This window comes from Blennius ocellaris (genome assembly GCF_963422515.1).
Source record: "Blennius ocellaris genome assembly, chromosome: 19".
NCBI classification, from domain to species: domain Eukaryota; kingdom Metazoa; phylum Chordata; class Actinopteri; order Blenniiformes; family Blenniidae; genus Blennius; species Blennius ocellaris.
The window spans coordinates 11,581,489-11,594,307 of NC_137668.1; the positions used below are offsets into that span (position 1 = coordinate 11,581,489).

A 12,819-nucleotide genomic window follows, 5' to 3' on the forward strand; every position below is an offset into this window, starting at 1 on the left:
AAGCCAGGGGACTTCTTCATGAGTGCTCACCACTACACCACTGTATGGCCCCTTGTTTTCAAAGTAATAATACAAGATCTAACGGACGACAAAAAACTTTTAATTCGGCCCCATCATCAAGCAGAAACTATTGGCACGTATTAGGTTATTGGTCATTATTACATTACTGGTTGCAACACAATCCAATTCTAAGAAATGCAGCCCTATTCATTTATTACTACAATATTGGCTACACCTAGATGACATTTTTAGTGGATTTATTTTTAATATATAGCTACTTCTTAATGTAATGAGTATTGGAAAGCTCTTATATTATTGGCTTTATGTCATTTGAAAATGTATTACCCTATTGGTAGATATTACTTTCCTGGTCATTATTTCATTACTGGTTGCTATACTATCTAATACGTGCAAAAAAAAAAAAAAAAAAACTCCTTGTATTTCCAAACTATGCATCTTTTTTTCATGTATTACTACAATATTTAATGCACTTATTACATTTTGAGAGTATAACATTTATTTAATATGCTACCTCTTGATAAAATAACGTATTAGCAACTAATTGCATCATTGCTTTATTACATTTGAAATGGCTAATAACCCGCACTATCGGCACTTATTTTCCATCATAACATTATTGTTTGTATTGGGGTTTTTTTGTTTTTTGTTTTTAATCAAAATATTCAGACCCCCCTCGTGCCTCTTCTTGACGGAGTGACGTCACCGGTGGACACTCCCTTTTCCCCAGCAGAGGGAGAAAAATGGCGCCCACACACGTCCTGAGATGCTGTCAACGGGGCTTAGCATGGATTCCCGTGATTTTTATCGCCCTGGTCGTCTGCTGGTCATATTATGCCTACGTGGTGGAGCTCTGCATATGTGAGTAGACGCGCTGCCGCCGGCTGTGGGCTCTTTAAAGCCCGGTAACGGCTGTTGTTGTCATTGTGCCTGTCCACAGGAAGTAAATGGACTGCAGCTCAACAAAGGTGTTGGCAAGCCTGTCCAGTGTCCACAGCTGGATTCAGATAATTGTCTGCACCGCTGTCATCGCCTCGGTGCCTGTAATTAGGAGGCGATTTGTTTGGGTTGAAGGGAAACTTTCCGCCTCCGCCGTTAATGCATCTTGCCCTCTCTGTGGTTAATGTCGAAATGAATGACTGGGGTCTGAACCGAGAATTAAAACGGTCTAACTCCACCTCAGCCGGGTAAATTCTTCTACATCTGGACGATCGAGATCTGTAATTTCCTTTATATGTATTTCCTATTTGGGTTTATATCCCCCCTTTACTAGTGAGAGTCAGCGCTCTTCGAAAGGAGCGACGACAGGACGTGATCTGCGGCAGTTTGGATATTTTAAACGTTTTAAAACTTTATTTTCATTTAGGTCACATATTATGCCAGGTTATAAACGTGCACTTCAAATTATTTGTTACAAAAACCCTCAGATACATATTGCCTTCATAAAGGCTGTAAGTCACAACTGGTGTTTTGCACCAAGCTTGTGTTATAGTCCTAATTTGTCTAAATTACACTTCTAATACATTCAGATCTTTAAAATATAGATCGAATACAATATTTAATCATTTTAATCTCCACATATTTAATTCAGTATGAAAAAAAGCCATTCCCAGAAACCCACAGAACCAGGCTCGGAAGTGGTGGGAGAACCCAGAGATCCAGAAAATATAGATATACAGATATAATCATTTATCAACTCTGGTTTTCCTCTCTCTTTTCATTCCAAGCATTTTGTTGTTATCGGAAACAATGTTTGCACATTCAGAATCAACTTGTAGTGATAAATTCAATCCAGGAATTTCCCTCTGGGATTAAAAAGATATTAAAAAGATATTTCTATTCTATTCTATTCTATTCTATTCTATTCTATTCTAAGAGGCCTTAATACATACAATCCAAATAAACATTAATCTTGAAGCTTTTTCAGTCTTTTCAACATATAATTTCTCAGTGAATGTTTTTTTTTTTGATGCACCTGTAATCATTTGTCAAAATTAAAAGAAATATCCACATTAGACCATTAAGAAATAACTTTGTTTTACACATTTCAAGATCTGCGAACAAATGTTTTTAGTCACATGAGCTCCAGTTGGTAAAACGTATGACAAGGTGAATATTTAGCAGGCTGCAAATCTTTAACACACACCTACGAGCACCTCCAATACAGATATATTACATGACGCTCTCTTTTCATTTTATTGTTGGATCCATAAATGTAGGCACATTCAGTTTTAATGTCCCTGTAATTGGCAAAGGATATTTCACTGTCTGACATTTGTATTTTCTCTCTTTTATCTCTTGCAGTCACCATCCGCAGTATAGGAGAACAGAGTAAGTGTCCCGGGGGTTGAAAACAACATTTACTGAATTTATTCCATATAGAGGTTTCCTAAATTGAGCCACTTTTCCCTCTTATTGGGTTTAATATCTCCGAGGTCTGTTGAAATGTAGTCTTTGGCCTTGTCTATAAAAAAAAGAAGAAGAAAAAAATGGGGCTGGCACAGAAAACATGTCTTTTCTCAAAGTGCTGAGGCTTGAATGGTTCAGACCCAGCAGCTCTTCCTCATTCTGCATTAGTTATTAACTCTCCTCTCTCATTGATTAAAAGTTTCTTGACGCTCTTATTTCATTCTCAGTTCCTTCTTATCGCCCATGTTGGACTGTTGATCCTCACGCTTGCTTTTCACACCCTCCAGTTGTGTACCTGATCTTCTTCCACCTCTCCTTCATCATGTTCGTATGGTCTTACTGGAAGACCATCTTCAGCAAGCCTGCCAACCCCTCCAAAGAGGTACAGTACCCTGATTCTGCACTACAAGCCCACGCTGGCCACATGGCTGCAAGAAAGTCCGCTTACGAAGTATTTTGCTTCAATAAAAGGCCTCTTTCTTTTCTTTTCTTTTTTTTTTTATTCCAGTTTTGCCTGCCCAAGGCTGAGAAGGAGCGTTATGAGAAGGAGGAGAGACCGGAGTCTCAACAGGAGATCCTGTGGCGAGCTGCTGCCAGCCTGCCTCTCTACACCCGCACAGGTGCCGGAGGTACGTCGGTGTGCCCCCCCCCCACCCCCCAACACATTGGTTCAGCTGAACATCGCAGCGTTGTTGTGGATCTTTGGTCACAAAATATGTGTCGCAAGAGCTGTTGTGGGGATTTTTTGGGAGTGACGATAGTTGCAACTCAACCTGGATGCAAAGGTTTATACTTGTGAGCACTGCTATTCACGTGAGCGGATTGAACTGCACCTGTGCACAAAACTGACCCACGGCTCTGTTTGCATGATGCAGCAATCCGTTACTGCGACCGCTGTCAAGTCATCAAGCCAGACCGGTGCCATCACTGCTCGGCATGTGACATGTAAGACGATTTACTTTGAGTAACAACTGTGAGAATTTTCCTGCTGATGTTTTCCCTCTCTCTTGGAAAAAAAAAAGACTTTCTCTTTGCCCCGAGTGTATGTTTTTAAATGTTTGTTTGCTGCTCTCTGGCAGGTGTGTGCTGAAGATGGACCACCACTGTCCCTGGTGCGTGAGACCCTCACTTCTTGTTTGACGTGTTGGGATGACTCGCACTTCATGCTGAGCAATGTTTGCACGAGACGCAATGAGCTTATCCATGTTTACACCCACGTACTGAAATTTGGTCTTCATACTCTGAATGTTTTTATAACGCAAACAACCGAAAGGCTGAATATTGTTTCAGTGGGTTGTTTTTTTTTTTATTATTATTTAACAACATGGCAGCAACCAACTGTTGGGACTTAATAAGAAATACAAAGCACATCACATTTCCGATTTAAAAACAGCTGATCAGGATGAGGCATATTTGAAGTGTTAAATACTGTATTGTTTTTATTCAGTTTGACGCTTTCCATAGTAGATATTTATTACAAATAAATAACATTTTACGTGCTTTTCAAGACCGACTCCACAATGTCACAATCTTCACAATACAATTACAATCCTCTATTTCCAAATAGAGTACTTCAATTTCAACGTTCGTGCTTTCCTGTTATTCACCGGTACCACCTTTTGCCACATATTAAATATTAACGGATAAAAGAAAGCATTTTAGCCGTGATGCCAAGCCTCCACCCTTTCTGTTCAGCCGGGCGCGATAAAGCGTTCTGCCTCGTCTCTGTGTGCCTTTGCAGGGTGAACAACTGCGTCGGCTTCTCCAACTACAAGTTCTTCATCCTCTTCCTGGCCTACTCGCTGGTGTACTGCCTGTTCATTGCCGCCACGGTTCTGCAGTATTTCATCAAGTTCTGGACAGTGAGTAGCGACCCGGAGACCGTCTGCCCGCTCGCCGCGTGAGAATCCCGCTTGTTCGTCAGAAGCCGGGATGAGCGTCACTCGAGATGTTTGTGCACGGCGCTGACCTCCCCTGCTGCTGTGCCGTTCCTCTTGTCTTTTTTTTTTTGTTTTGTTTTTTCTGTCCTCTCTCACCCGTCACCCTCTGGCCTCCTCTCTGTTACCCCCCCCCCCCCCCCGTCTTCCCCAGTTCTCACACACTGGCTCATTGTTTGCCGAACCCTTTCTTCTCTCTCTCTCTCTACTATCAGATCCATCACTCTCACCACTCAAACACCTCCTCCTTTTTTCCCCCCCGATTTTCTGTCTTGTTGCAGCTCCACTTTCGTTTCCTCTTTTCTCGCATTCTTTTATTCTTTGTTCTCTCCATTCCCGGCACTGTTTTTTCCCCCGTTCGCTACAACTCTCCTTCTCTCCTTGACTTGCATTCACCTGCCTTGGCTTCTAAAACGCTTCTGCCAGTTCCCGTCCTTCTCCGTCTCTGCTGGTGTTGCTAACCCCAGTCTTATTTCTGTTTGTACTAAAGCTTTGCCGGAGGAAATCGGCAGAGAACTGCCCGAAGGTAACGCAGCCATCCCCCAAAGCTCTCGTCAGTGTTGCTCCTCTCCTGTCCGTCCTCCGTAAACACCCCCCCTCACCCCCCCTCCCGGAATTGTTATTGATTTCTGCCTCGCTCTCCACTTCCTCTCGCCTCCTCCCCAGAACGACCTGCCCGACACTGCCAAATTCCACGTGTTGTTCCTCTTCTTCGTGGCGGCCATGTTCTGCATCAGTATCTTGTCCCTCTTCAGCTACCACCTGTGGCTCGTAGGGAAGAACAGGTCTACGATAGGTAAAACAAGCACACACACACACACACACACACACGTTCCTCACATGGTTTTGTCGTTTTACCCTCGCTGAAAGCCATCGGGTATGGTCTCGGGTTGTTGTTCAGTGCTGTGAAGTATGTGGTTCAACTTGACTTGTTCTATTCCGCTGTGAGAATATACAGGATAGCATTCGCTTCTTGTGCATCTGCGAAGTTTGAAGTTTTTATGAAAAGGCAAAGTGCCTCAGTATCCGAGATTCCAATGTGAAATACCTTTCAGAATACGAATGAATCCATAAAATGTTAAAATGACAAAGGAATTTTGAAAAGCTGCGTTGAAGGTAAGATAAAAGACAAAATCTTAAATGAAATATAAATACCTCCAAAAACTTCGGTAAGAGGAATTAGTCAAATATAATTGTTTTTAGAAAGGTTGAAATAATTTTTTTTTTTTAAATCACATGGACATTCTTCTCCTTCTTGGATTTTAGTTTAAAAAAATAAAGTTTTACAACCTTTTTTATTTTGAATATGCAAGAAATTAAAACATTAATTTATATGGGAGAACTTCATGAATTATAGCGAGACAATTTAGCAGATAATCGAAACAAAAACAAAGCCATGCATGTCTATAAAGAAGTAAGAAGAACAACAACTTAATACCCTTTTTCCGTCAATTAAAATGGTCTTTACTGAACGCGCTTGAAATATTGAAGAATCTCCACTGACATATAATCTTGTATCCTTGTGAATTCATGTTGCATTTTGTATTGCCTCACTTTCTCCCTCCCTTGCAGAGGCGTTCAGAGCGCCGGTCTTCAGAACGGGCTCTGATAAGAACGGCTTCTCTCTGGGTTTCCGGAAGAATATCACTCAGGTCTTCGGCGACCAGAAGAAGTACTGGCTGCTCCCTGTATTCACCAGGTAAACCACACAAACATGAAAGTCCCCTGAGCGAATCATGAACTCGCAGATGTCAAATAAATTAACACCAGCTGGATAATTCATCTTTCTACCTACATAAACATCTGAATAATCACTGTTTTGGTTTTTTTTTTTTCAATCAGAAAGAAAAACATGATTTTAAATAGCTGTTTAATGTACAAAAACAAAAAAGTGAAAGTCAATAAAGGGCTAATTTTCCCAACAGGAACGGTGTTGCTGGCTACTTGATATAAACATTTTAAGATGCCTGTTGGACAGTTTAATGCTTTCCAGGGACGCGAGCACAAACACCTCTTTTAATTTATTTATTTTTTAATTTGTTTCTATTGAATTTCTGTTCCCTCAGTTCAGCTTGTGCTTTTACTTAACTACTTTGCAGCAACTCAAACAAAACGAGCTTTATCACAAACAAAGAAGCACACATATTCTTTCACTGCATGTTTTTGTTCGCAGTGACAAATGTGTGAGAAGAGGAATAGATGAGTGCAAACACCTCTGGGTCTGTGAAGTCCAGAATGCAATACTCAATACTCGCTGCCGCGTTTTCAACCTGAAATCCATTCATCCTCTGTATCTCGACTGACTGTGACTGAAAGAAAGTCACCATCTCAGACCAAAGACAACTAATTACTCAGATATAGGCAATTACACACAGTCATAGTTGCGTCTTCGGGCAATTTCAGACTCATCAATTATCTTATTTTGTACCGGGGGTGTGTAAGAGTGATTACCAACATTGTGCAGGTCTGAGACTGTGCAGTCTGGAATATTTAAAAAAACAAACAATCATTTGGCAGAATGTTAAGATGTGAAGCTCTTTTTCTATTATCAATTATAACTGATATGGATGAAAAACCTTCAATCCTGCACGTATATCACTGTATATCATTTTGTGCACGCCGTTATCACTTCCGAATGACGGAGGTTGTTTCCATTGAGCGGGTGAGGCGGGTGCTCGGTGTTTTGTTGGAGACGGAGATGTTTTCCTTTGTGAAGGGGAAGAGGGAGCTCTGTGGTTTGGGGTTGGGGGGGGTGATGGAGGTTGAAGCCTCTTCCCCCCTCATGTCATTTGCGTCAATAAGACACCTCGCCGTCGTAAAGCGCCGTCGAGCTGAAAATGTTAATCCGCTCCGATGTTTTTCTTTTCTCCTCGTTCACTTCAGCCAGGGCGACGGGCTCACCTTCCCCACTCGGCTGGTCAACGCGGACCCAGAGCAGGCCACCGTCAACCTGCACCCAGAGCCCAGTAAAAGGTGACCCGTCTTTGCCTGGTTAGCAAATGTGACGCCCGAAAGAGTTTTGGGAAGGCTTGCTGACGGATGTTGGGTTTTTTTCGCAGCGCCGCGGAGGTCCCGGTGAGCCCGCTCAGCGACTCCCAGAATCGCCTCTTGAGCAACGAGCAGCACGCCAACAACGTCGGCGACCACCTGGCTAATAACACCCTGAAATCAGGTGCGCTCCAGCGGGGGTGTGAAGATCCCACCGGCAAAACGAGCACTCACGGCTCACCTCAACTCTGTCTGACTCCCGCAGCTGAAAGTGAAACCATTACAATCTCGATGGAGAGCGAGTCCTAACCAGGTAATCAGAGCCACTTAACCTCGCCGGGGCGGCTGTCGGCCCCCCCGCTAATGGGCCACATGGACACAGTTACACAGTAGCACACAGTTTTGTGCACCGATTCCTCACCTTTGAATACACTCAAGTGACATATTTGTTTTGTGTTTCTCTCTCTCGCAGGATAAACATGTCTCAGTCATCTCTTGCGATGCCTTAAGCAACTCAACAGCCCCTCCCCCCAGTGCAACTGTACCCCCCCCCCCCCCCCCTTCAGGCTCATTCAAAGTAACTATGGAAGTGCGGTTCGCAGCACAGGATTGCATTTATGGCGCTGGCGTTGATTTTGATTAGGTTCTTTTATTTCTTTGCATGCAGGTTCATAAGCACATCCCACACCGCCCATCATAATCTCTGTGATACAAACTAATGCACATTCACACACATGCTGACACACATTTAGCTGTAAACATGTTTCCTCTTGCTGTTTTCTTTTCTTTTTTTTTTTCCTCTCATAAACGACGCAGTTATTGATGGATCTTAAGAATCCCGGAGGGAAGGAAGAGCTACTTCTGGTTTCAGGCAGCATTTGTTTCGTGCCAAAAGCTCCTCTTGGCTGCAATTGAGACCGTGTCTTCTCGGCGTCAAGCTGCTGTGAATATCTGGGGACAAGCTGGACTATTGCAGTACGTTTGCGTTTCAACATTTCACCCTTGTGTTTTTGTCTGAAAGGCAGCACATGCTGTGGAGTTGGATCTATTTACCCATGTGAGTGTTTTTGTTGTGTTCATGTATTTGCCTTTTTTTTTGGATATAGTATTTATGGTCCGTACTTTTTTGAGATGGATGTTTTCACACCAAAACCTGACCTGGAAACTTCCAGAAGACTCCTGGTTCGGTGAACTGCACGCCACCAGTGTTTCGAAGGGTAGACTGTTGCTAGGTTGTTGGTGAGAAATTGGACATTGGAGCACAACGATATGGAATTTGCACTTTGTAGATCAATGTCCATCAGAAAAAAAAGTGCTGCTTTTTAAAAGAACCCCCCCCCCCCCCCCCCCCCCCCCCCCCAACTCATCCCAAGTATGACGGGGGATGACTGGATGATCATGTGATTCGTAGAGTTTCGTGTGAGAAGGGATGTATGTAGCAGTTAAAGTGGCAGTCATGGTTTTTTAAAAATCTATGTATGAAAACAACTCACACTAAGAAGAAAAAAAAAAAAAATCAGCTTTATGTACATTTTTTTTGTTTGTTTTTTTTTTCAAACCTGCTCCCGACAGGTTCACCCGGGAGATGTCTTTCACACAAGGCGACATGCAGCATTCATCATCGCTCGTTCTCCGCACGCGGCGTGTTTTTTCTACGGCTCAACTTTTACTATGACGACCAACACTCATTGCCAAATAAGGGCTGGCCTGTCAAGAGCTCTGACCTCTGAAGTGTTTACAGCATCCTAGCTTTATCTAACCTCACTGGCCAATGTCCTGATAACCAAATCGTATTTATCGGTGGTTTGCGGCGCAATAGTTTCTTTATCGATCTGCCTCTCTTACCTGGGTCATGATGTCTTGAATTACTCGTGCTGGCCAGCAGGTGGATGCATGTCTCTTGCTATTTTGCCCTCATTCAGCCGGGAGTTTTCCCCTCCTGCTGCATCATCCGACTCAGGGCTCAATTCACTTTCAGTCTGATTTGCAGGTGCAGCTTTCTCCAAAAAAAAAACCAAGGATGTTTTTCTCAACAGCCAATTATGCATTACCGTTTTCCTCTGAGAATTCATTTCCGTTTGATTTGAACATGAAAGTGAATTGAACCCCTCTGACTAAATGTAAAATAACGGTTTCACCTGCAGCTTCTGCTCGCCTTGTCACTGTACACACACGTGTGATGTGGAATCGGCTCAGTGTTGTGACCTTGAACTGTTCAAAAGAAACTTAGGTTGTGAAACGTCACAGTGAATTGTCTCGTGGTCGCTGTCAAACAGCCTGTGTGACAAAATCTGCAAAAGCAAACGACATTTTCTTTGCTCAAAAGTGAAAATTACATATGCATAATCGACCGATTTGTCAGTAAAACCAAAAGAAACGCAAGGGAATGTCTCACCAGTGCCGAAGGTTGCTTTCCACTGGAGCATGACTCGGCAACAAAACCCTGATGTCTCTTCATTACTCACATCTCTGATCACATCCTGAGTGGTGCGGGCTGATTAGGTCACATCAGACTGTGATGACTGGCGGGTTTACAGCTGTTTCCGTCTGGTGGAGTGAGTGCTGTGGTGGTGCTGTGAGGTGTGGCTGTTTTCTCAGTAATCGCCGTTGTTGCTGGATGTATCCCGAACTGGAAGGCAAATGTAATTGAATAACGGAGTGTTAAAAACAGAACTCTGTTCTCGTCTTTCCAATCACGTCACCTCGAAGGTACTTGTCGTCCCCCCCCCCCCACAACGGGTGATTGGATCATAGTTGTCGTTCGCAGGATGTTAAATCACTGTTGCAGATTGTTCTACAAACAGACGTTTTGTTCAGATTATGTAGGTTTTTCTAACGCTCCCACATCAACATTAATTTAAAGAAACGGTTAAATCTAATTATGTTTGAGGCCCGGGTTCGTTCTGGTTCTGAAACGATGGGCCCCGTCGTCTTGTTTTACACATTGCCTATATTTTCTCTCTCCAGGTCATTTGGGCCTGAGACTAAAGTGTGCGTGTTTTTTGTAATGCTTAAGTGAGTGTGTTTTTTTTTGTTTGTTTATTTTGTGGGGGGGGTGGGGGGGGGGGGGGGTGTAATCTTGTTGTCTTGGGAGAAATGTTTCTGTGCAACCATGAGATTTTTTTACATGTCTGTGAACATACACCACTGTCTGAGTAATGCTCTGAAAGATGGCGCCTCACTTCTATGGGGGGAATGAAAAAAAAGTGTTTTACCGTAATAATGAGGATTGTGGTGTTATAACAAAGCTTTTTTTTCCTTCTTCTTCTCAACCATAGCTGGGGGTGTCATGTTTTGAATTAGCTTTACTCTCGTCTGTCTCAACTTTATAAATGAAGCCATAAAAACTCTTGTGAAGATGGAAGAAGGATCTGAAAAATTCTGTCTCGTTTCTGTTGTGTTTTATTTTACACCGACAACTTGCTACATCTGTATTCACATTGCAGGTGGAATGGATCATAACTTGCTTATTACATTTTGGTTTTCTTTTGTTACAATGTCCTATTTTACAATGAGTGTATATATATATTGATAATGTAAGAAAAAGACGACATATATATTTTTCTTGTCTGATTAATTTTACTGTTCCTATTTTGTGAATGAAGTACATGCCTCTACACAATTAATGTGAAAATAACAATAAATGTTTTTTTTAAAGCCTTCGTTCGAATTTTGTGTCTGAATCGGTTGAAAAAGTTTGTTTTACTTCTTTTGATTTTGTCTTCATTGTGATTGTGCTTAAACTTAATACAATGGGAGTAGAACTGTACGTACTAGTACTTTTTAATGGTAACCTCAAGTATTTAACAGAGGGGATGAAAATGTTCAATAAATTGTTAAAGGTTAATGCAGGTTTGAATTGGAGACAACCACTCCAAGAAGAGCGAAGCATAGAGACTTTATCCAAAACAACAAATATCTACTGTGGTGACTTGAGATAGACAACAAGTCGTGCAGTTAAAACCTGTTTATTTCCAAATTAAGGAAGGAGACATCCCATGAATTGATGGTGTGATTACACTGTATGCAACATCCCTCACCCCTTAAGGGTTTTCTATACTGGCCAAGAAATATTAGTAAACCTCCCCTAACTTAGGCACAATTAGATCTCCACAACACAACCATTTTTTGATATCGAGTTCATGTTTCTTCACTTCATAAGCTGAAAGTTCTGCACCCTTCAGCTATGATGACCGTCCTTTGACTTCCAGCTCTCGTACTCTTGAGAGTGCAAGAGTCCTTGTGTTTAAAGTTGATGCCATGAATCCAATGTATTTCTCTCACCCAAGCATATGGCGAGACGGCACATCCTCTATGCTGTTTGGTTTCACAGGATGACACAATGTCTTTTTTTTCTGGATCACAATGGCCCAACATATCTGCCTATTGCATATTCTTCTCGGACTTTTCAAAAGCATCCGGTTGTTCCTCAACCTCCTGTCACTTGATATCCTTCCGTAACAGTTTGTGCACTGAAGCCAAAACAGTGAACAGGCTCTTTAAAGACCTGTTATCATTATTCAACGGTTCAAGATCAGTTTTCAGTTCTGTCACATTTCAAGGGGTTGGTGCATCTTTGACTGCCTGCACTTCATTATGGACTGGATGCACTCCTGGAGCATCCACTTCATCACACAGGAACGGCACTTTTTCTCTCAGGAATACACATTTAGCCCCTTGAGTACCCTGACAAATGTTTGAATATGTTTGTGGTCATTTTTACAGGTCTTCAGGATGTCATTTAGGTATACAGCCATTTAAGGTATCATGTAATAAGACCTCTGGCCTCTGATTCTGAGTATATTGGCAAGTCGAAACACTTCATCCCGGGCCTTTCGCGGAAACCTGGAGCCTGAGACTGCCACATCAACTAAAGGTAGGGATTTTATAATGCTCAATGCTCAATTTCCATATAAATATTATTAAATAGTGTCTCTCTTTCGTCCAAATCTCTAATGGCAAACTATTTGATAACGAGCATAACTTTGATTTACTTAAACTTACAGATGATCTCTCATTGTGCACATCTGAAACCAGCTGTCATAAATGGAAGCAATCACAGTAATCTCTGTGTCCTGTTCAGTAACGTCGCGGCTTTACAGACAAGACACTCATCCTGCGGGGCGCCAGTAACGCACAGTGACTTGGTTAAGAAACTTTAATCTGATGAAATAGTCATGTGTTAGATTACTCATTACCAGAAAAAAAGTCTGGTCATATTGCACTGGTAGTAATGTCAGTGTTTGAGTACTAGGTGTCCATGTGCTTGGTACAACATCGGTTATCTCCCAAAATGTGAGGTCTGGAATCAATCACTAAGCCGAAAAATCCTGCTTACAATACACCTTTTCACCCAGCCGAAAATGACAAAAAGTTCATCTTTCCAGTTGCCGCAACATTATTCCCTTCTCTCATGGCCCAATTTCCAATGTATTGGGTCCAATTAAAAATAATATCAACCTGAGAG

The 12,819-nt window shown here is 42.2% G+C and overlaps 1 protein-coding gene across 1 annotated transcript; it reads left to right on the forward strand.

The window, feature by feature from the left end:
- Positions 1-761: 761 nt before the first annotated feature.
- zdhhc20b (zDHHC palmitoyltransferase 20b) lies at positions 762-10,341 on the forward strand (the record flags this gene model as incomplete). The annotated part of the gene is made up of 12 exons (XM_080515295.1): positions 762-879; positions 2,323-2,349; positions 2,715-2,809; positions 2,936-3,056; positions 3,303-3,372; positions 3,507-3,539; positions 4,169-4,289; positions 5,031-5,160; positions 5,937-6,063; positions 7,248-7,337; positions 7,424-7,665; positions 7,825-10,341. The coding sequence occupies 11 exons, from the start codon at positions 762-764 to the stop codon at positions 7,659-7,661; spliced, it is 1,170 nt and encodes a 389-aa protein (XP_080371421.1). The 3' UTR covers positions 7,662-7,665; positions 7,825-10,341.
- Positions 10,342-12,819: the final 2,478 nt, after the last annotated feature.